At 48.1% G+C, this 24,129-nt stretch overlaps 1 protein-coding gene across 4 annotated transcripts in view; it reads right to left on the reverse strand.

Moving 5' to 3' along the window:
• MTMR14 (myotubularin related protein 14) overlaps positions 1 to 24,129 on the reverse strand; it is a 46,404-nt gene that overhangs the window by 5,054 nt on the left and 17,221 nt on the right. For all 4 annotated transcript variants that reach the window (XM_016209963.2, XM_087824988.1, XM_016209962.2 and 1 more), the window contains exons 8-17: positions 21,166 to 21,236; positions 20,489 to 20,563; positions 15,529 to 15,595; positions 14,236 to 14,321; positions 13,901 to 13,977; positions 13,607 to 13,643; positions 10,214 to 10,284; positions 9,372 to 9,430; positions 9,059 to 9,197; positions 8,264 to 8,443 (exon numbers count right to left, since the gene is read on the reverse strand). In XM_016209963.2, coding sequence (XP_016065449.1) covers positions 8,264 to 8,443; positions 9,059 to 9,197; positions 9,372 to 9,430; positions 10,214 to 10,284; positions 13,607 to 13,643; positions 13,901 to 13,977; positions 14,236 to 14,321; positions 15,529 to 15,595; positions 20,489 to 20,563; positions 21,166 to 21,236 — 862 coding nt within the window. The remainder of the gene's footprint in view (positions 1 to 8,263; positions 8,444 to 9,058; positions 9,198 to 9,371; positions 9,431 to 10,213; positions 10,285 to 13,606; positions 13,644 to 13,900; positions 13,978 to 14,235; positions 14,322 to 15,528; positions 15,596 to 20,488; positions 20,564 to 21,165; positions 21,237 to 24,129) is intronic.

Here is a 24,129-nt window from a genome sequence, read left to right on the forward strand (position 1 = left end):
ACCAGGGAAAACAGATGGCTTTCTACATTAAAGTCACCATGAATCGGAACCTCCTGTAACACAGAGACTTGCCACATTCATCATTCCTGCTAAACTCCGGAAAGTATGTGACAGCAGCATTAGAGATGAGAACAGGATGCGGTCTGCTACCTGGTGGAAGCCCCTAGTGCCCAAGAAAGCAGGGTGTCCTTGTTTCTAAATGGAGAAACCTGGTAGGACTGAGGAGGTCTGTAAATCAAAGAGACAGGAGAGGACAAGTCACATGCTATAGTCTGGCGCCTGCCCTCTGCTTCCTCCAGGTCATACTGGGGCCTTCAGTCAGCACAACCCCTCTAAGATAAGCCTATCTAATCCACAAATCTCATCTACTGTTCAAACTTTAGGGTAGTTTCTTTTCATTTTAGAGGTTTGTGGGATAATAATTCCTAAACACCAGAGTGTTGAGGGACTGAAAGGGATGCTGAGTAGAAGAGGCTGGCAGAATGAGGCACTCCTGGAGAAAGGACCACCGGGGTTTCTTATGCCCCAACTTTACTCCCCCAAGGTTCTCAGAGGCTCAGACCACCAATGGGAAAATAGCGGACAGATGGAATGTAGTTAGTGAAGTTCCCTGTAAGGATTCCTGGTTCCATAGGCTAGTCACTTCCCTTTACTTCCCCAGTGTCCAGCAGGTAGCACTACCAGGCAAGAACCACACCTGGAGCAGCCAGGTGACAGCTGTGGGATGGAGGAGGTAGCACAGACAGCAACAGGGTACATGATCCCAGGGGACATGAAGCCATCTCAGCAAGCAGCCATCTTTTTCAAGAGTGAGCATACAGGCTCCAAATGAGTCTTCCTACTTGAGATTTTGGTCAAAGAAAGGGTTGCAAAACCACCATTCAGCTCCTGGGTTTGAGAGCAAAGGACCGTGCTAAGCAGAGAGGTGCTCATAAGTGCCAGTTTGGATTAGCTGGCTAAAAGGGACACCTAAAGATGAAAGGAAATGGTCACCAGAAGGGAGCACCTATACCTACCCAGTGAAAGGAAAAACTTCAAGTCAATCTCAGTATACAAGTAACTCAACCATCTTTAATAAGACCCCATACTCTTCTGCCCCATGCCCTTTCTCAAGCATAAACACTGCAGCAAAAAAAGAGAAGCCTGAGCTCCTCCTCATCTATCTACAGAGCTGGAGGAAACATGAGGCCAAGCTACCCTCAAACTGCAGAACTGGAGCCAATGTTGCTTCTAAGGTCATCTGTTCACATCCCTGTGGCTCAGAGGGTCTAAGAGGTTGGCTTCCTGGTAACATTTCACTCCCTTACATGGATATGGCCTAGGCCCTCTTCACAGTACCAAGAAAGCTGCAACTCCCAACTTTCCCCCACCTCCTACCAGATACTTGCTGTGGTCCAACTCAGAGAATTGTCTTTTATATATTTTTTATTTTTGTTTTTTTAATTCTCACCCAAGGATATGTTTTTATTGGTTTTAGAGAGAGAGGATGGGAGAGAGAGAGAAACATTGATTGGCTGCCCTCTGTACGCACTCTGACCAGGGATCAAACCCAGCAACCTGAGTATGTGCCCTAACTGGGAATAAAACCCACGACCTTTCAGTGCACGGGACAATGCTCCAACCAACTTAGCCACACTGGGCAGGGCCAGGCAGGAGTCTTTAAGATAGTCCTTTTTAGGAGGTAGAAATATACCCATACAAGCAGAACTGGCCCAACCCACACAGCTGAAGCAAGAAAAAACACATCTGGCCTGGCCTTTTACCTACCAGGCAGTGCCCTGACATGTCCCATTGGCCCTCAGATACATGACTGAGAAGAACAGATCCTTAATCACAGCTACAGTTTACTGAGCATTTATGGAAAAGATGAGTAGTTACTATGTGCCAGGTATTTCACTCCATTATCTCATTTAAACACACACAGAATCCAGGATCATTATTCCCACTTCAAAGACGGGATTCAAGATAGTGAGCTCACGCCTGGCCGGGCTTGGCTCAGTGGTTGAGCATCGACCTAGGATGCAGGGATCGAGGTTTGATTCCCGGTCAGGGCACGTGTCCGGGTTGCAGGCTCCATCCCCCCAGTTGGGGCCGTGCAAGATGTAGCTGAATAATGACGATGCTCTCATCACTGATGTTTCTATTTCTCTCTCTCCTTCTCCCTTTCTCTCTCTGAAATCAATAAAGATATAGTAAAAAAAAAAAAAAAAAAGAATATGTTCTTTAAAAAAAATGAGGAAAAAAAAATGATAGTGAGCTCACAACTACAACAGGAGGGTGCACACAGCCCACACAGGGGATGCACTTGGAGAGCCCAGCGTGGGTGAGTGGGGAGGCTGCGCCACTGAGCCCTACAAGACACCTTCTATGTAAGGCCATTCTACTAAGACTGGGAGATGAAGCAGCTCTACCTATACACAGCAAAAAACATGGGGAGGCAGCCAAAATGAGGAGACAAAGAAATATGTCCTAAATGAAAGAACAAAACAAAACTCCAGAAAAAGAACTAAATGAAATGGAGGCAAGCGGTCTACCAGATGCACCGTTCAAAACTCGGGTTATAAGGATGCTCAATGAACTTAGTGGAAGAGCAGATGAACTTAGCAAGAACTTCAACAAAGATAGGAAACAAAAATAGGGATAGAAAACATAAAGAAGAACCAGTCAGAAATGAATACAGTAACTGAAATGAAAAATACATTACAGGGAATCAACAGTAGATGAAGCAGAGGATCGAACCAGCAATTTGGAAGATAAGGAAGCAGAAAACACCCAATCAGAACAGCAAAAAGAAAAAGGAATCCAAAAAATGAGGAGAGTTTAAGGAGTCTCTGGGACAACTTCAAGTGTACCAACATTCACATCTTGGCGGTGCCGGAAAGAGAAGACAGAGAACAAGAAATTGAGAACCTATTTGAAGAAGTAATGATGGAAAAGTTCCCTAACCTGGTGAAGAAAAAAGATACAAACGTCCAGGAAGCACAGAGAGCCCCAAACAAGATGAACCCAAGGAGGCCCACACCAAGGCTCATAATTAAAATGCAAAAGGTTAAAGACAAAGAGAATCTTAAAAGAAGAGAAAAAGTTAGTTACCTAAAAGGGAGCACCCATAAAAGACTGTCAGCTGATTTCCAACAAAAACTTTGCAGGCCAGAAGGGACTGGCATGAAATATTCAAAGTGATGAAAAGCAAGGACCTACAACCAAGATTATCATTTAGAAAGACAGATAAAGAGCTTCCCAGACAAGATAAGCTAAAGGACTTCATCAGCACCAAATCAGTATTCTAAGAAATGCTAAAGGGTTTTCTTTAAGAAAAAGAAAAAAAAGAAAAAATATGAATAAAAATGGCAATAAATACATATCAATAATTATTTTAAATGCAAATAGATTAAATACTCCAGTCAAAACACATACAGTGGCTGAATGGATAACAAAACAAGATCCTTATATATGCTGTCTATAACAGACTCATTTCAGATCAAAAGATACATACAACTTAAAGTAAAGGGATGAAAAAAGATATTTCATGAAAATGGAAGCAAACAAACAAAAAGCTAGGGCAGCAATGCTTATACCAGACAAAATAGACTTTAAAACAAAGGCTATAACAAGAGACAAGGAAGGATCCAGCAATTCCATTTCTGGGTATTTATCCAAAGAAACCCAAAACACAACATTGAAAAGACATATACAACCATATGTTCACTGCAGCATTATTTACAACAGCCAAGATATAGAAGCAACCTAAATGTCCATCAACAGATGAATGGATAAAGAAGAAATGGTGCTTATATACAATGGGCTATGACTCAGCCATAAAAAAAGAGAATGAAATGTAGCCATCAGCAACAACATGGGTGGACTTAGAGGGTATTGTGCTGAGGGAAATAAGTCAGACAGAGAAAAACAAATGCCATATGATTTCAATTATATGTGGTATCTAATAACCTAAATAAATGAACAAGTAGACCAGAAACAGACTCATAGATACAGGGAACATTTTGACAGTTGCCAGATGCGAGGGGGGTTGAGGGGCTAGGTGAAAAAGGTGAAGGGATTGAGAGGTACAAATTGGCAATTACAGAATAGTCATGGGGATGTAAAGTACAGCACAGGGAAGATAATAATATTGTAATAACTACATATGGTGTTAGATGGGTACTAGATTTAGTGGGATGATCACTTTGCAATTTATATAAATGTATAACCACTGGGTTGTACACCTGAAAAATAAAAAACAAAGGAAAACAGGGCAGTCAGTAATGCATTTAGAACCCTGCTGGTCAAAAATACATCGAAATAGGCTAAGGTTTGGCAATATGGAAAAATTTTCATTTATTTCTAAAATTCACTTATGTAAAAACTCCCCATTCTCCTCTAAAGCCACATAAACCAAGACATGTAAACCAAGGCCTGGCAAACAAACAAAACACCTGAGCTCAGAAGGAAAGTGGTTTTTCCAAGTCAAAAAGCTGGAAGTGACAACGTTGGGAGAGAAACCTGGTCTGACCAAAGGCAGCGCTAGCCCCGTAACACACTGTTCTTTCTTCCTGACGACGAACGGGTGGTAGGGACCTCAGGGATTGCTTCAGGGACGGACACATAACTTCCAACTGAAATTAAGCACAGAGCTTCTGATCTATGGTTGGAAAAGAGGTCAGCATGTGATCCTTGGACGTCAGGAAGGAAGCAGGGTATCCCAGGAGTGACTGGCCACCATTAGCAGAGTTGGACAGAAGACAAAGAGAGCATGTAGAAGAAGGCAAGGGAAAAAAAACAAAGGCTGCCTTTTCCACTGTATTTCTCCATATGAACCAATATTTTCCTTTACTGTTTAAGCCCATTTGTGATGGGTTTTCTGATACTTGCACCTGAGTTGATGGCTGATGAAGAATGTACATAGCTAGGAAGGACCTAGGAGTTGCCTAAGTCTCTGATAAGAAGTTAGAGTCTCAAAGCTATCAATTGACATGCCTGAAGTCAGGCAGGGAATGAATATTGGAGCCAAGATCTAGAATCCTAGACTTTGAGGGGGCTGGGTGTCACCTCATCTACACACCAAACCCCCACCAACCTCTAAGCCTCCAGATGATCTCACAGCCTCTACCCAAGTGAACGCCTCCAAGAATGGGGCCTTAAGGGAAGACTGCTTCAGTTCAACAAGGTCCTGAATTCACAAAGCAACTGTCTTCAGAGACGGCTAAAACGGGATTTATCACATTTGAAAAAAGGAACATCACTTTCTCCCAGCCTGGCATTTAAGCATTGGCACATGCAAGCAGGCATGCATGTGACCCAACCAGGGACCTCTAAATTTCAGCAACAGTCCAAAGAGGTCTTTTGGTGCTCCAAGTTTTCTCTTCAGGGTCTCGAGCTGGCAATGCCTTTAGGCTTCTCACACTCATCCCTGGTTTGGAGCTGTGGTCCCATGCCAGAACACATCAAACATGGGACAGGAACCGTATGTACTGCAGAAAGCAATCTGGCTTCTCTGCTTCATTCAACACAGCCTGGGACAGAGCTCACTGCTTATAACAAGCAGTTAGAAGGTGATGGAAGATGGGGGAAGAGCAGCCAGCTGGGCAGCAGAGCTGGTTCCTACGCTGCTACTTAGCTATTTAACCAGGCTGCTGGGTGACCCTCAGCCAAGTTGATATGCTCTTCAGGCAGCTTGGCTTCATGCTGGGCACAGTGATGGCACCTTTCATCCTCAGGCATGGATAGTGCTGTGCTAGCAACCCCACACGCCTAAAGATGTCTGACTCTGGAGCAGAGACCAAGGTGACAAGGAGCTGGGCTACTTATTAACCATGGCTTGGGGAGGCATATGAGCTTGGAGCACTGATCCTGCCTCTTCCCAACCCCCAGCCCCGTAGCTGATGAGAGATTTAACAATGGTCCAGAAATGTAGTTCAATTAGAAGCTGCTGCAGTGGCAGCTAGTAATGCAAATAGGCCACGTCTTCCTGGTGAGGGGTATGGGTTAGGGCTGGGTAAGAAGTAGTACCCCTACAGAAGTTTCTTCCCAACCCAACATCTACTTCTCTTTGAACAAAGCTTTACCAATTCCTTTTATAGGGAAGTCCTGCTTTAAGAGATATGCTGTGGAATTTGGAGCACATGAAACCCAGAGAATTCACATTATGAGAGGAATTTTCGCTGCCACAGATAGCTTTACTAAGGTTTTTTCCATATAGTTCCCCCTATTGCATTAAAAAGCTGATTGGCTGTTGTTACCTAAGAGAAGAAGGGAAGCTAATGATGGGATCCCTCAGGCACTTTAAGATAAAAAAGACTAAATTAATTTTAATGTTAATGGAAATACATAATTAGAATGCTCCAAATCTGAATAATCTAGTCGTTCAAAACTTCTGGCAAATAAACATAAAATCCAGAACCTCGTCGCCTGGCCAGCCCAGCCAGGCTCCAAGTGGGCATTCCCAGAATAGCCCAGCAGAGTCATCAAACACCTCCCAGCAGCCCACCTCACGCCTTTCCAAGGCTTTGTGTCCCACTTTGGTCCAGCTGTCCCAGCCTCAGCCAGGCTCTGGCACACAGGGCTGAGAAGCCAGAGGATACCCCGACTCTTCTCAGTCTGAGGGAGGGGCCTTGGTTGCTATCTTGGGCTGGCCATAAGAGTCTGAGCCACCCAGTCAGGTGGACAATCACCGGTAAGACTCAGGGAAACTATCACAAGATTTGAAGGCAGGCTCTTTGGGCAGGAAGAAGGGAATAATAAAAAGTTGGAGCATGGCAAGAGGTGATAGACTGCTGCCTCAGCAGGGGAGCCCCCAGCAACTGGAGAGAAGACCAGGACAGGGCCTCAGAGGTCAACAGGAATCTTCCTGTTTCCTTCCCAGTTGTCCAGCAAAACTGCACAGGCAGAAAAGGAGGCAGAAGTGATGAGGAAGAGCTACAGCCCAGAAGGTGAGTCACACAGTGCTGCAGCAGCCCTGGACCTGCCCCAGGAAAGCTGGGCATGCAAAGGTGGCACAGCAGTTGGCATACACAGAAGTTGTGAACAAGCACAGGTATGCAGGCTTGCTGCCCAACACCATCTCTGCTCAGTGCCCCCAACCAACCTCCTGTGGGTTCAGAGGGGTTGTGGTCTCTGTTTAATAGACTCAGCTACAGCACTGGCAGACACATTAGTGCTCTAAGTTGAAGGGCTCACCTTCAGGGGTAAGTGCATTAAGACCCATCTGGACAGTGCAGTCTGGAGCTCTACATCTGATCTGCTCTGCCTACATGGGGAGGGGATCTTCCCCATCTTCTTTCATTGCCTGCTTCTGCCCATAGAGAAAAACCAGAGGCTGGTGATGAGAGGAGAGTTCCAGAAGTTTTGGGTTTTTCCTTGTTAATATGCTTGTGACTTTGGGGCTCCTTGGTATAGGCCTATTACAATAAAGGCCTAAAACTCTGGCAAAGCTGGGCTCATATCCAGGATGGACTTCAATGCTTATGCTCTTTCTGCTAAATGCCCGTTTCTCTCTAGAATTTATTAGGGTCCTCTTAAGTCCTGCACTGCTTTGTTCTCTCCAGAAGGGTCAGACATTTCTAAGGACTTAGAAAACAAAGCAATTCAAAGGACTTAGGAAGCAAAGCAATCCCTCAAACCTAAGCCCCTGCCCATGCTCAGCTTCAATCTCATTTAGGAAATGTCATTCCTGCAGCATATCCAGCCACACCTGTCCATCATGGCTGAGCTGCTCTCATTCCAGGTATGCAGTCTCCTGAGGTTTGCCCTGCCTCACACATGTAGCCTGCTCCCTATTATCTGTTCTCCTCACTGCTCCACCAATTCAGACATAGAATGTGAGAGCCAGAAGAGACTCAAAATATCTAGATCCATCTCTTTAATGAGAATGTGAGGTCCACAGGGAAGGGGGTGGATGGTGGGCTGAGATCTGCCAAAGGCAATGGGTGAAGGCAGCCCTGACTCTCTACCCATCTCATCACAACCACTACACCTTCTGAATTCCTCACCTGCTAGGGTTCTGGGAAGGAGTCTCAAACCACTCTACAAACCAGCTCTTGCTCTGTACCCAATCATTAACCCATCCTCATAATAGTGAGTTGGTTCGCAAGCTTGTCAATTTCCCCTAACCTCCTGGGTACACTGCCCACCAGGCCGCATGCCAGGAACCCTGTCCTAAGGCTGCACCTGAGGCACCACCTCATGTGCTGGAACCCAACTCTCCAGCCTTATTAAGAGGGGAGGGCTAGCCACCTCCACCATTAAAGGCTTTGGAGCTCCTCACCTGGCTTTGGGGACCTCCAGAGGACTGCTACCTATCCTGAAAAAGTTGTCAGAATGGTTCGAGGAGGAGGAGCTGGAAGACTTGGCTTCTACCAGCCCCTGATGGGAAAGCAGGCGGTCCTCTGAGGGCTGCGGACGGTTCCAGAGCACACTCTGTGGAGAGGATGAGTGGCTCTTCCTCCTGCAGTGGAAAGAGTAGGGCTGTTGGCCATGGGCAGCAAGAGCTGGGTCTTCATCGAAGGACTGTGGCATCCAAAAAACGGATACTGGCCTCAGAGCACATGCTAGAAAACATATCCTTAACTAACAGATCAGTAATGGCCCCTCCTTCCAAATGTTATACAAAATCTTGAGCCATTTGTATAGGGAGAAAGACATCAGGTTCTCAGATTTCTTGATTCTCAAAAGAGTTGACTCAAACAAGTCCCCAATTCCCAATCATCATTTTGTACTCACCTCGTTTTCTTTTTTTTCTAAACTGGCCCCCCATTTCCTAGGCAAATAATACACGGGAGCTTCCCCAGGGAGTTCCTTTAACACTCAGCTTTCCCTCACCCAGCACTGTCACTTCTCCCTTGATCCCACAGGCAGCCCCAGCCCTTTATGCTCCTGGGCCACCACAGGCAGTGCCCCTCACCAACCAGATGGCTGGCCTCCAAGGCCCAGAAGAGACAGCAGGGCATGGAGCTGTGCTCTCAGCCCTACTGTCAGGGGCCCCTTTGTTCCTGAGACTCCCTGGGGCTGGTGACCCTAGGCCACAGCTGTGAGCAAGCTTAGTTCCAGCCTGGCTCCTCACCAAGCTGCTTGAGTCTGCGCTCCTGCAGGGACCAGCTCTATGGCCTCATAGGTGAAGCTCCCAGCGGCTCCTGGGGAGCTCTCCATGACCAGAGAGAAGTCACTGCCAAGGCTGGTGGTGCTGCCACGGTCCTTTCGTCCTGAAAGACGCCAATGCCATCAGTTCAGCACATTATCTTCTCCCAGTACTGGTCCCCCACCTCTTCCATACCATATAACCGGAGAAAAAAGTTTCTAGAACAAACAATTCCTGTGCGGTTTATACTCAGAAAGATGCGCAGAGGAAGGGAGATCTGTTGGGGCCTATGACTCACTCAGCATGCAGATATCTTCCAGGGTGAAGCCTGCATCCCGGGCTGGCAAACTCTTCCTTCTGTAAACAGAACCCAGAATGGTGAATTCGAGATTGGGCTGGGGTCTCCTTTGACCCTTCCCACCCTCATGCTGCCTACTTGGGAAAGAAGCTCCAACTCACTTAGCAATTCATAGAGATAGGTCCTACCTAAAGTGTTGCAAAATGCCAGACCCACTGCAGGCAAAGCCTGCCTCCTCCCTGTCAGCTTGGCCCCTAAGAGTTCAAGTCTGGCCAAACACACTAGGAGCTTGAATTTGAAAGACAAGGGAAAAGACAAGGGAACTCAGGAAAGACACCAGCTCTCACAGGGCAATTGTGGGCAAGACTCCTGCATTTCCCAGACTGGGAGAAGACTCTGCTGGTAGTGATGGGCTGCACAGTGAGTGGTGCATAAACACCTTGCAGTAGTCCAGGGAGGGCAACAAACCACTCAGGCAGAGGAATTGGTTTCTTTGGCTGGGTTGTGGGCAATCAGAAGTCCTCCTGTCCTTGGGCCGGCTTTTCCTACAGCGAAGTACCTGTCCTTCTAGCTACAAGACCACTCATCTGGCCCCAAACCTTTCTGATAGTATGACTGCAGGCTGACCCCAGCCCTGCGTCACACGCAGAAGTGCCACTTTACCCATTTGCCTTCACCAGGGACCCTACCTTGGCCTCAGAGAGAAGGCAGGAAAAGGCCAGCCTGCCAAGCATGCAGGCAAGCTGGGCCAGGATAAGATGGCAAGTGAGACCCTGCCTGCCCTACAGTGGCCCTTCCCAGAGCATCTTGGCCCCAGAGTGAGAAAGCAGGCCTCTCCTTACCTCTGAGTCTTCAGAGAAGAGAACTCCTCAGAGATGATATGCTTCAAAAAATTGAAGCAGAAGAAGAAAATCTAAAGAAACAAAAAGTAGCACACATGAAAAGATAGCCTTCTCTAGAGAGAGGAAACTAAGTGGCAGAATGCCCTGGAAAGGGCAGCCAGACCCCCCGGTCAACCTCTGCTGGACAGTAGCCCTGTTGGGGCGCCCTGCTGGATATTCTGGTCTATAAATGGAACAGGTGGTAGAGAGGGCTTAGCAGGCCCGGCAAATGCACTTAGGCTCGGACGAGGAAGGAAGGGATCATGTTTCCTTCCTGGGAACGCACGAAGGTAAGTCAGGGATTTTTCAAACTCTTCAGATTCAACACCCACATTCTCAAGCTATTGAAAAGGATGACCAGCACGCAAGCTTCGCCCCTCAGCCTCTAAGAACCCCGGGGAGAGAGGCTAAGAAAGAACAGCTGGGAGGAATTATTTGAGGCAAGGAGATTACATGAACACAAATTAAAGAACACAGAAGGGAGAGGAATCAGATTTTGTAGACCTGGGGGGTGCCCAGATTTAGTGGTTCAGGAGAACCAGGGGCGAGGGGCAGCCACCATTTAGCCCAGAGCCTGCACTGTTCAGGAGCTGTGAGGGGCAGGTCTAAGCCTGAAGCGGGCAGACAGGAGAAGGCTGCTGACCTCCAGCCACATGCCCACCGCCCTTCTCTTCCAGCCATTGCCCCAGTCAGGTGGACCTCCATTAAATGCACACAAGGCATGGTCTTTGCAATTTTGGGGATTTTAAAAATATATACTTATTGATTTCAGAGAGAGGAAGAGAGAAGGAGAGAGGGAAATATCAATGATGCGAGAGTCACTGATCGGCTGCCTCCTGCACACCCCCTACTGGGGTCGAGCCCAAAACCCGGGCATGTGCTGACCAGGAATTGAACCTCAATCTCCTGGTTCATAGGTCAATACTCAACCACTGAGCCACACCGGATAGGCAGTCTTTGCAGTTTTTAAACTCCCCAGTAATCATGAAAGGTACAGTCCATGAACCCCTCATGGTATCCAAGAGCCCTGTTTGATTTCCTAAAAAAAAAGGGAGCATCAGCCAGGGCAGGTATGGCTTAGCGGTTGAACACTGATATATGATCCAGAAGATCGAGGTTCGATTCCCCATCAGGGCACATGCCTGGGTTGCGGGCTTGATCCCCAGTGGAGGGCGTGTAGGAGGCAGCCGATTAATGACTCTCTCATCACTGATGTTTCCATCTCTCCCTCTCCCTTCCTCTCTCTGAAATCAATATATATATATTTTTAAAAATGAACATCAGGTCAGTATGAACATGTTACATAAAATTAAACAGGTGTTTTCACCAAAGACTTTTTAGTCTTTAATAAGCTAATGTGCTGTGAACCTCAAAGACAAGGGAGAGGAACAGAGTGCTGTTTAATAGGCCTCAGTTTTTTGTTTTTATTCTTTAAGGCATCAATGTCTTTCTTTCTTTCTCTCTCTTTTTTTTTTTTTTACAATAATGTCAAGTCTAATCTACCAAATATAACAGTTGGATTTGTGGAGCATCTTTTGCCTGGGTGCCACACAGTAAACAGAGGTGTCTTAAAATAATTGATGGGTAAGGTTAAGAATGGGTGGGGATGGGGGTGGGGAAGGGCAGAGGAGAGGCCTCAGAGGAGACTGGCCAGGGATGAGCCATGACCCTCAGGGACCCAGGGGTATGGGCTCCCCTGAGTTAGTACCCAGGCAGCACATGTGGGCTGGCTGTTGCTGACTTGCCAGCAGCTGCTGCCAACACAACCATGCCCTATCATGCAATCTACTGGACAAATGGAAGCTCTTCTTACCCCACCTCCCAGCACCCCCCAAAAGGGTTAAGAATTATAAAAACAGCAAAAACATTATAATGGTTACATATGAAATGCTGTCCTGCATCTTTGTTTCAAATATAGCAGCTGCCCCCTCCCCTCAGCCCCCCACCCACCATCCCCACCGACCATCTCCCCTCATGCCCCCACACCAAGATGAAGAGGAGGCTCCAGGCCATGGGGGGCTCCTTGTCTTGAGGGGCTGCTGCAGCAAAAAGCATTAATGTCTTGAGTGTCTCATGGGGGTAAGAGAAAAGCCCACACCCTGAAGACCAACCCTCCCAGCTGAGGGTTGTATAAGCCAAAACACGGCCAGGGTTTAAATCCAGACCCCACTAGGCTCAGCCTCATCTTTTGTGAAGAGTCTCTGAAGGCAGAATCTGGCCTGCTTTGGGGGTGGAGGAGATGGCATGAAGGGCAGAATGTCCTGGAGCGCCAGTGAGTCTCAAAATGAGAGTGCAAAGGGGCTTTATGTGCCGATTTCAATGCCAAAGTCAATGCCTCTAACAGAGTTCACAGAGGCCTCTGAGGAGCTGGCTTATGAGCTCTGTAGCCCTGGCAGATGCGATAAGTCCTTGTAAAAAGAGATTTGGAAGGGGTGAGGAGCAGCTATGAGGGAGGAACAAAAGAAGGAGGCACAAGATAAGATGCTTGGAAAAGAAGGCAGCCTCAGGAGAGAGAAAGATGCTTCAGGAAAACAAGGGGGGGAAAGAGGGGCAGGAGAAAAAGAGCTAACACTGCGGGACAGCTCCCACGCTGGGCACATGGACTCATTCTCTTTGTGAGACAGCATGATTCCCAGCAGGAGACTCAAGGTTAATCACAGTACCCAAGGTCACCCAGGTAACAAGTGGGACAACTCAGATTCAAACTCAGGCCAGACTCTAGGTCTGTGTGCAGGGAAAACAAGGATACTAAAGATGTAAAGACTGTGAAAAACAACAAAAAAGATGGAGTGTGGAGGGGACAGAGAAGTGCAGGAAGAAGGGACAACCCTCAGACAGGAAGTAGGCCCTGGAGCCCAGCTGGCCATGCCTGGTCTGGGGCTGGGCTGGTGGGAAAGAGCAGGAAAGGACCCTGCTTGCATGGACGGCTCTGGGACTTAAAAGTTGCCGAGTGGGTGTGATGAGAGTGGAGGGGGCAAGGAAGAGCATCTGGGTTTTAGCTGCAGGATGAGGGGCAGGGAAAGGACTTGTACACTGGTTCCAGAGCTGAGTGCAGAAAACAAGATCATGCGTGAGAAGGACGGCAGCAAGAGGAAGGGGAAAGGACTGACACGGGAAGGTCACAGGTAGTGTGTGGGCAAGTATTATCTCCACAGTGCAGGAAAGGAACTGAGCTCAGAACGAGGCTATTGTGCTGGTGCTTTTCCTGCCATGCTTCCTAATCCCAGTACACACCAGGAAAGGAACTGCCCTAAAGTGTGGATAGAAACAGACCGCCATCCTGTCCCTCTTGTGAGTAAAAGAGCCCAAACTTTGAGCCCTGGCATGTGCTCGCAGAGTGGGAGCAGTACCCACCTCCTCTCCTTTGCTGAGCCGATCTACCAACATGTGCCTGCAACAAAAAGGCAAGGAGGTCAAAGACAGCAGCGCCGAGACAGGAGGGCAAATGGCAACCCAAGTCACAGGGACTGTGGCTTTGACACCACAGCCTCAGGTGGGGCCTGACCAGCACCTTCAGTCTTTCTCAAGGGGGTGGGAGGTTCCTCACTTCCAACACTGGCACAGAAGCCACTACACCCATATACACACAGAAACGTAACTCTCAAGGCACTACCCCCACCCCAAACCTGACGTTCCCAAAAGGCTTACCCAAAGAGGAACCAGTCATAGGCCACCGTTAGGTAGAGGATCTCAGCAGGCTTCAGGGACGTGTGGATAAGCCCATCCTGGAAGAGACGGGGGGGTCATGCCGAGATCAGAAAGATGCCTTCCCATGACAAAGCACCTTCCTCGTTCCAGGAGCTGAACCACAACCACAAACCCAGTGACAACAAGGCTACCCAAAAGCCCCAGAAACAGGGTTAAACACACCTCACTCCAAGCCTTCTACTTTCTGGAGACAGTCCTACTGCTCCCAAAGGGTAGATCTTGCTAGGGGCCTCTGAATGCTCCCTGACCCCACAGCCCAGCCCATCCATACTCACAGCCCACAAGGAAAGGCGAAGAAGAGAGATGAAGAGGGGGGTCCGATCCCAGCCTGAGATACAGTGTACCAGCAGCCCGCTGTCATCTACTCAGGAACCACAGAACAGAGGCCCAGAAAAGAAGCAAACATAGCTGATGAGAAGGAAATATGTCACCCCCTTGGCTTGGTGAGAGAGCCAGGCCACCCCTGGTCTCCCTCTTCCTGGTGGGCCTTCCCAAGACTCTCCAATCTAGTCCCACAAGGGGTGGGTAGTGGACACCCATCCGTCTGCATCATCTCTTTCTTCTGCTATAGTTGAGTACTTTTAGAGAAGCAGTAATGCCTGGACGGTCACTCTTCCCAGGTCACTTAGGTGGGGCTGATCTGCATGTCACCACTCAGCATTTTTCAGAAAAGACAATTCACTGTGCAGGGCTGTCCCAAGAACATTTAGGATCCTTGGTTAATACCCGCCAAATGCTAGTGGCCCTTCCCTAGTTCCCAACTCTCCAGAAGCCCCCTCCAGAGGTTATACTGCCCCAGGTAGAGAACCACTGCCTAGCTCCAGGGACAGGAATGTGACTTTTTTGCAAACCTGGCCACAGTGACAGGTTCAGAGATGGGCACCTGACCCAAACTGGGCCAATGAACATGAGCTCTGGGACAGATGCAGTCTCTCTCTTCTGGGGAAGTTAAGATGGAAGGAAACAAGTTTGGGATGGTTGCAGGTCATGAAGCTAATTAGACAGTGAGTATGAGAAATGGAGATTCTTTGTGGTATTTGTTAGGCAAATGGCTCTGCTCTTAGGCCTTGTTGGTTATGTAAGTTAATATATTTCTACTTGTTCAAGTGAGTGCAATCCCATGGAATTCCTGATTGATATTGATAAGTAATAATCAGCTCGCCCCAGAGACACAAGGCCCATCCAATCAAAACAGCCAACTGGGGTGGACTGACTGGGCCTCTAAGGGCTTTTGCATGTGCCCAGTAAGAAGCCAGGACTGATTTTCTCTCATCTTTCTGAATTAAGAGGCCATTCCGGTCCCCCACACAACACTGATGCTCAAAGGTCACGTGACCCAGTGCAGAAACATCCTGTGTGTGGTTCAGGTAGTAACAAGTTCATAATTTTGTTTACTAGGGTTTTAAAGACACAGAATAAAGTTGCTAACGGACAAAGGAATCCCCAAATCCTTCTACCATAGAGCAAAATAGACTTGTGTGGCCCCAGCAAACACACATTCTCAGTGTCATGACCTGGGAATAGCCAGGAGATCCAATGGCTGAGGGCTCAGGCACAGGCATACTCACCATCGCTGTTAATTATGGAAAGCAGCAGTTTCAGGTAGTTTTGTGTTTGTTGCACCAGGTCCCAACTCTGTAGGGGAAGAAAGAGAAAAGGGGTCTAGGAATAGATTAACTCAGACTGAGAATCTGAAGTATTTAAAAAATAAAATGCTAAGAGTAATTCTGGAGCAACAAATACTCAGGGCTCTTGGTTCCAAATCCCAGATAACTAGAGACTTCATTCCCCATTCTGAGAGCTCCCTCCACCTCTCCCTGCACCTTCACCCCGCGGCTCCCCCTTACTCAGTGTGCTCTATCCCAACATGACAGTGAGGAAGGGGAAGCCATGCAGAGGCCTGGGCAACCCACAGCCCCACACCCTCCAGCAGCAGTCATCCATTAGCTTCCTCTAAGCCCTGGGCTCCCCACATGGCTCTCCAGGGGTTAGAAGCAAACAAAGAGCCTTGAGCTGGTGGCCACTGCTGCAAACAGAGAGAGCCATTCCTTCATCTGCTATCACATCACAGGAACCAAGGAAAAGATTAACCTTCTCACCAACTATGTTTCATTCGCTTTTTACTCCTAGTCACTGCATACTCTGTCTTTTGATGAATAAATGCAGTCTGTTTGGCAGACAGAATCTTTTAAAACAGGAGGCCCATGAGGTGGGAGATGAAAAATAGGCAAAAGCTGTAAAGAGATTGGGATCTCTGTTCTAGCCCAAGAGGCCTAGACCAGATACTCTTAGAAACAGTCCCCTCGGAATCTGGAATTCCAAGGCGGGGCTTGACCCAGTTCTGCAGCCCCTTTTCCCCTAGCAGGAGCAGCCTCTCAACACAACTGTGTATCAGTGTTCTAGGGCTGTGCAAAGAGGGCGGAGAATGCCAGTGAGAGAGCACTTCCCGGGGGGAGGGTGAACACGAAACCTGTAATTGGAATGGTTTTCCCAGGAATTTAAAACAGGCTCATTTACCTGACCCTCCCAAGGCCCCTGGCGAGTTCTGACCCACTTTCCGCAACTCCAGAGACAGTGCTGCAGTGCTGCACTAATAAAGTCATTACCCACAGGAGCACAGGGTCTCCACTCATCTGGCTCACACGTGTCAGACACACCACAGCCAATAGATTTCCTCAGAGCTGTCATTTTTGAAACGTGAGGAAAAGCAGGAGCAGGAGCTATGTAGCACAAAGCCCAGGGAAGTCAGGTGGGCTGGGGGAAGACTGCAGCAGCTAGGAGTGACAGGACCCAGACAAGGACTGGAACCTGCGGAACCATGGTGGTTATTTATTTGAAGGGGACCCTGACAACCAGGGAGAGGCAGTGCTGGGGTAGGAACCACAGGCTGGGGAGTGATTGGTCGGTAAAGGCCCAAGGTCACAGAGCTAAGCTGAGATGGGGCATGAACCCACCTGTGCCAAACTTCAAAGTTCACATTCTTAGTCACATGCTACACTGCAGGGACTTTTCTTGCAATACCAAAGAAACAAAAGTTTGAGGGGACTGCAGAATGTGAGGAAGACCTGGGAAATGCACTAAAATCTAGGCTCACCCGACTCTCTTATCTGACATGCTCCATGAAAAGGTCTCTGGGTGCAGAGTTAAGTACCATGCCTCTGCTTATATGTCTATGACTGGAGTACTCTTCCTGCTTGGCTGCAAACTCCTCATGCAAAGGCCCAGTCCCATTATCTTCTCTACTGTGGCCACTGGTCAATACCTTTACTATGCAGGTGATGGTTTTGTTGTTGCCTCTTTCTCTACATTGAGCCCAGCAAGTACTGAGACCATTTTGGCATCTCTGCATCTCTAAGGCTTAGTGCTTAGAGACTAGGATACACCTGTAGAACGTTCCTTCATTGCCTATTCATGGGCAAGGGCTAGCTTGAGGAGAAGAGGACACTGGAAGGGGTCTTCGGGCACAGAAAGAAAACACAGACCTCTATGGAATTCAATGTGGTCGCGTGGAGGGCAGCAAGACCCACACATGCACTGCCACAAGTGCTTTCCCACTTGTGGCCATCACTGAGGGGCTGGCCCTGGGACGCAGTGCTGAACAATGACCTAAGCCATCATGGGGCTGTAGGAAGGGGAAGGCAAAGTGAATTGCTGCAGGTGTGCTGACTAAAAGGAGACCTCTAGGATGCTGTGGGACCATGTAGTTGGTGGGGTGAGCCTAGCCTGATCCATGGGGGCCATTAGGGAAGGCTTCCTGGAGGTGGTGACATGTGTGTAAGAGGGGAGGGAAAGCAGACATAGCATGTACAAACTGGAAAGCACTCTTTCCATAGGGGCTAAAAGGCCAATGTGGCTGGAGAGGATGGGCAGTCACAAAAACAAGGCTGGGATGTGGGGAGCTGAGTCCTTGGACTAAAGTCAGTGGTGGGTTTTAGGGAAGGGGATGACAACGATGACCTTGCTCCGTGATTTGAGGATTGCTATCTGTGAGGCCCCATTCAAGTGCTTTACATTCACTGTTTCCAGTTACCCCTTAATGTGCCCCACGTTCAGACATGAGATTCACTGAGATGACAGTGGCCTGAACTAGGCTAAGAGATGGAGACAAGAAGAACTGCAGAGCCCTGGCTGATTTGGCTCAGTGGTTAGAGAGTCAGCCCACAGACTGCAGGGTCAAGGGTTCAAACCCTGGCCTTGGTCAGGACATGTGCAGGAGGCAACCAATCGATGTGTCTCTCTACCCGTCTTCCACTCTCTCTAAAGATCAATAGACAAAATATGCAGGATTAAAAAACAACAACACTGGAGAGTCACCAGGGACAGAGATTTAAGAATTAATGGGAAGTAGCAATGGATGTGGGGAGAGAAAAGCACCCAAATTTTGAGTTTGAGTACCTAGATAAATGGTGGAGGGCCTGGTGGCACTGTAGGTTGTGGCCAATTCCATTTTGGACAGCTTGCATTTGAGGTGGCTACATAGAGGGACACTTGAGAAAGGCAATGGAGATGCAGATCACCAAGAGAGGCCTGGCCTGGGCAACCTGGCAGTGAGCTAATGGACTGAATGATGAATGAGATCACCTGGGAGATGAGGAGTAATGGGAGTCCTGGACCCCCATACTGAAAGGGCTGAAAGGCGAGACCTACAGCTGGCTGAGGAAGAGGATGGTAGGGGGCCCAGTGAGACCAACCAGTTGAGCAACTGGGAAGGCTGGAATCGTGGGAGGAAACCCTGACCTTCTACCTTTGTGCCTGAAATGTTATTTGTGTTCACTCCCTTGAGTTAGCAAGCTAGTAGCCTAGTTCTTAATTATCATCACTAAAATCGGTCTGGCATTTCAGTTAAGAGGACACTTTCACAGTGATCGTATTTGAACCTCGCCACAACGCTGAAATAGTTGTTGTCAACTCCACTCTCAGGTAGAAGGGAGGTCATTACTCAAGGCCACAGAGCCTTGCAAGAAAGGCTGAGCAAGCTGGGGCCTAAATCGAGGGCTTCTATCTACTTCTCACACACAGGACTCCTTTCTAGACACAAATGTCCTTGGCAGTGTCAACATATCGAACCCCTACAGTTGCACCTTACTTGGTGAGTAAGTAGTTTATCAGATCTAGTTTGTATCTATGTAAGGAGAAAGAATGTGCCAGAGGGAGAATAAGTGTGGCTTGGGGTAGGGCCTACTTGAGACCTCTGCATATAATAAATTAAGAAGAAAGCCTCTTGGTTCCTTTGGCCAATCAATCTAGGTGCAGCCTGGGGCTTGAGTTCAGGCAGCAGGGGTTTCCCCAACCTATTCCTTCTCCAAGTTTATGGGGCACAACAAACACTGGCCTGCTCTCCTTCCTAACACTCCCTCTCTTGTAGAACCACCTGCATAGAGAAGACCTGACACCACTCTAACTCATTCACTCAAACAGTCATGGAGCACCTGCTCTGTGATTAGGGGCTGGGTGTACAAGATAAAACAATGCAACCACAGCCTCTACCTTTACAGAACACATGCTATCAGGAAAACAAAAGGTCATATAGGAGCACCTAGCTGCCTAACAGGTGGGCCGGGCCTCTCTGAGAGGAGACCTCCAGGCTGGATGGGAATTGTCCAGACCTGGGGTGGAGAAAGAGAGGAGGGAAACAGTTTTCGAGGTATTCACTGGCTCAGCCTTCCCAGCTATAGGCTCTGTGCATTTCTGTGCCGGGCATGCATAGGCCATGGTTCCCCGTCCTCCTGGAGCTGTCTACTGGAGACAGGGAAGCAGGTCTCTAAATCAGTGACCACAGGTCAGTGGAAACTTCCATGATAGCTATGCCTAGGGGTCAATGGGAATGTGGATACAGGCATCTGACCCTCTGGGGGTGGGGGAGAGGGGATATCAGGAACGTCTTCCTGGAATGGACACCTGAGCCAAATCCTGAAGGCAGTGTGTCAGCCAGACAAGAGAAGGTCAGGAGGTGGCAGCCAGGCAGAGGGAACAGACATGGAGAAGGTGGTGGGAGAACAAGGTCACTTGTCCTGGCTGAAGCAAGTGGCAAGGAGACTGCTGACAACCTTTGGACTTGCAGTGGACTAAACACAGCAGAGAGATGGATCCATCCAGTAAGGCTGGGGCCTCTTCCAGGTAGATGGCGACAGAGATGAGCACAATGGAAATAATTTTGAAGTTTCTATAATCAAATGAGGTCAGGCAGCTCTGCACTTCCTCTGGCAGAACACACATTTAAAAGGAAAAATGAAAAGTCACTAAAGCCCAGAGCTGGAAAGCAGACACCATGAGGTCCTCCGGAAACAGAACCTCCTGGTGGACACGAATCTTTGAGTGAGTCACGTTTAGGAAGCTTGGATTTTCTGGGCCAAGAGCAAATCAGGAGAGAGAGTAAACAGAGAAGCAGTTCCTCCTTTCCTAGGCCGTGAAAGGTGAGAGGGCATCAGCCAGGCCTTCAAGCATCTGCATGAGGGACTTGTGGGGCAGGCACCAAGGGTTCCCTTGGCCCCTTCCCTTATTCTGCCCTGCTCGAGTCAGGCCCCTCACCTGATACTGGCTCCAGTCAATGTTTAGAGAGCAAGTCAGGAACTCGGGGATGCTCAGTGGGGCATCAACGTAGTCCTGGGGACAGAAAAGACACCTGTGAGATGCGGGCTGGCCACCAGGAGAAGCGATAACAGGGCAGGTTGTGGTCCTGAAGGTGTGGCTACCACAGACGGCCAGGATGTCCCTCCACGGTGCTTGCCTTCTCCTAGCCAGATGTCTGTGCTACTCTGGGAATGAGAGCTTAAAAATGAAAGGGACCAGGTACTTCTGCCCAGTGGAGTTTTCAGTTGGCCGTCTAACTGTTTACTGCTGAGACAGCTGTGACGGATCTGTGTTCAGCCTCCAGCAGGCTCCTGTGGCCTGCTCCCACCGGCTGGGGAAGGAACAGAATCCTGGTCCCACTCTTGACACAGATGGTGGAGCAAAGAGGAAAGACTCTCCTAACTTGTCCTTGAAAACTCCTTTAAAGAAAGGGAGAAATTAAAGGGGGAAAGGGAAGTATGTATGATGAGAATGTAAACATGTATATACAAGAAAAGGGAGAGAAAACAATGAGACTCATTCAGGAAAGAGAAGAAAAGGCAGTTGTTTTCGCCAAAAAGATCGCTAGCTATTCTCCATGGTCTCCCTTCACGAAGAAATAGAAGGCCCAAGGTGATGAATGATATTGTTCATACCTGCTTCCAGTTGAAAATGAGCCCTTCAGCCATGTAATCCCGATCCTTATATTCCTTGAAAAATTCACAGCCTGGAAAAGAAGGGCAGAGTTATGGCACACTCTTTCTAGCCCAGTCTCCTGAGATGCCCCTGAGCTCTGCAGGACCGAGGGGGCCACCAGCTCACTCATGTCTCCACACTGGCAGGCCCCAGATGAAGCCACAGTTGACATGGGGTGGGGAGAGGGGACTAGAATGGGCAGGTGAGAGGCAGGGAACAAGCCTCCAAGCCACTCTGGTTTCTAGTTATATGCCTTCCCGAGGACGCACAACCTGCCTGCAAGCCTCTCTGTATCTCTCTCCATCTGTGCTCACTGGTTATTGGTGACTTCTCCCTCATTTGAGGTCCCCAGTCCCACATGCACCGGAAGTGCCAACAGCCAGCAAACAAAAAACGTGGCTTACAATGTGAGCCCTGTCAGTACTATCTCGGCAATTTATGTAGTTACTGAAGATCACTCCCCCGCTGCCCTAATACCAACCTCGCAGGCCGTCAGTGAGGACTGAACATTGTAACACACAGTGGGCCACAGTGCCTGAACTGTGACAGGCGCTCAAGAGACTCCTCCATCTCCAACAAACCTGGCCAAGACGCACTTTTCTGTATCACTCACTGGAAAAATGATAAGAAACTCCACTAGCGTAAACCCACAGGAACATGGAGAGGAAAAGTGGAAAGAAAAGGGCTTAGGCAACATTCCCAGCTTCTAATCTCAGCTTTCACTTAGCTCCGCGACTGCGAACAAGCTGAATTCTCTAAACCCTGATCTTCTCGTTTGTAACGCAGTTAAGGATAAAATGGAATAACGCGTATAAAATGCCTCGCTCAGCTCTGGTGCAAGTGACATTCACATGGCCGCATATGACCACAGTGCTGCTGCTGCAACAAGAGCCCAGTGCCAGGCAGCAGCTTTCAGCCAACTGTTTGGCTCTGGAAGGGTGAGGCTTGCTCACACCACAGCACAGGGAGCACCCACGTGCTGCTGTGGCTTCAAGCCACAGGATGGGAGAAGGCAATTCGAGAGTAGCTTCTTGCAGTTCCTCTCAGCTCCTCAACCAGGGCCAACACAAACTTTGGAGGACACATGACTTTGGTCACACGTCCCAGTTTGGTGAAGTCCCCAAAGGCAAAACAGTTGTTCAAATTCTGTTGAAGTGGCTACAAGCCAAAAATATTAACAGGTAACTCCCCATAGCTACTCTTGAACCAAGTTCCTGTCTGAGGTCACCCCAGGGGAAGAAGAAAAGGTTCCTTTGGAGATGAAGGTCTGGAGGCACAGCTCACATGTTTTGTAGACTTGGCTCTCATCCCTACACACTTCTGCACTCTAATCCCCCAAACCTCACTTCTGACTCAAAAGTCAGGAAACAATCCTCAGCTATAACACCTCAGCCTATTCCTAGCTGCTCACTGGGAGGAAGAAGAAATATAAATATCAGACAGAGAGCCTGAGCTTATGAGCCCAGGTTTAGAAGACAACAATTATCTCTCAGAGCTCCTGTGAAGTGCTGTTTTCCCAAACTCGAGCTGTTCCAATCAACACTGCAGGCTCTAGGATGAGTTCTGACCAGCCTATGATGCAGAAGCAATTTTTTGTGAGAAACAAATAGAATTAAAATAGACTTGGTACCCAGGGCAATTTCTAACATTCATTACCTGAACAGGCTTCTGAACCTAGTGAGAGGTAAGAGGAATGGGACCAAAAGTGGGGTGAGAACAGCCACACTCAAGGAGGAAACAAATTAGGCTCATGCTGGGAGTTTTCAGTCCCATCTATTTCAGTTCCCTGAGGGAAATGCTCTCAGAACACTTCCCACTTTCAAGGGCCAGTCTAAGCACAAGTTGGTTTGACAGAACTAGAACTGATACCATCATAGTTCCTATCTTGGATTCAAGGTCATTAGCAGGCTCAACTGAGACCCCTGAACCTCAGCAAAGGACATTTCATTACTTGGTTTGGATAATGGTAATTTTGTTTCTTTTCCTTTTTATGAAGCAATACAGGCATGCAAAGAAATTCAAGAATATAAGTATAGCAAATAAAAAGTGCATCTCCTGCCCGGCTGGGCGTGGCTCAGTGGTTGAGCGTTAACCTAGGATCCAGGCGATCGGGGTTCGATTCCCGGTCAGGGCACATGCCCGAGTTGTGGGTTTGATCAATGACTTTTTCATCATTGATGTTTCTATCTCTCTCTCTCCCTCTCCATTCCTCTCTGTGAAATCAATAAAGATATATTTAAAAAAAAAAAAAAGCGCATCTCCTGTCCCCTTATCTGCATGTGCAATAGTATCTCCTGGACCTGTGGCTCTTTTTTTATCGATTCCTCCCACCCACCCCTCAATACATCAACTATCAGATGTAATTTATAAACACTTTGGGAAGAACAGGGCAAAAATTCACAGCACATCATCTTACAATTTTAGCATATTTCCTTCTTGACCTTCTGTGTAGGCACTTTTCCCCTTACACAGTCAAAACTGTACTACAGCGCCCCTCCTTATTCATGGGGGATGTGTTCTAAGACCTCCAGTGGATGCCTGAAACTGCAGATAGTACCGAACCTTATATGTACTGTTTCCTACATGTACATACACTTTACAGCTTCTCTTTGGCATATCTGCCTTGCCAGCATCACTATTCTTATGCTTTGGGGCCATTATTAAGTAAAATAAGGGTTACTTGAACACAAGCAGTGCGATACCATGACAGTTGGTTGATCTGATAGCTGAGATGGCTACTAAACGGCTAATGGGCGGGTATAGCGTAAACAACGTGGATAAGCTGGACAAAGAGATGATGCACATCTGGGGCAGACGGAGAGGGACAGCGTGAGATTTCATCACACTACGCAGAATGGCACGCAATTTAAAACTTATGAACTGTTTACTTCTGGCATTTTCCATTTAATATTTTCAGACTGTGG

The sequence above is a fragment of the Miniopterus natalensis genome, chromosome 15, assembly GCF_054644295.1.
Source record: "Miniopterus natalensis isolate mMinNat1 chromosome 15, mMinNat1.hap1, whole genome shotgun sequence".
In the NCBI taxonomy this organism is placed as follows: Eukaryota; Metazoa; Chordata; class Mammalia; order Chiroptera; family Miniopteridae; genus Miniopterus; species Miniopterus natalensis.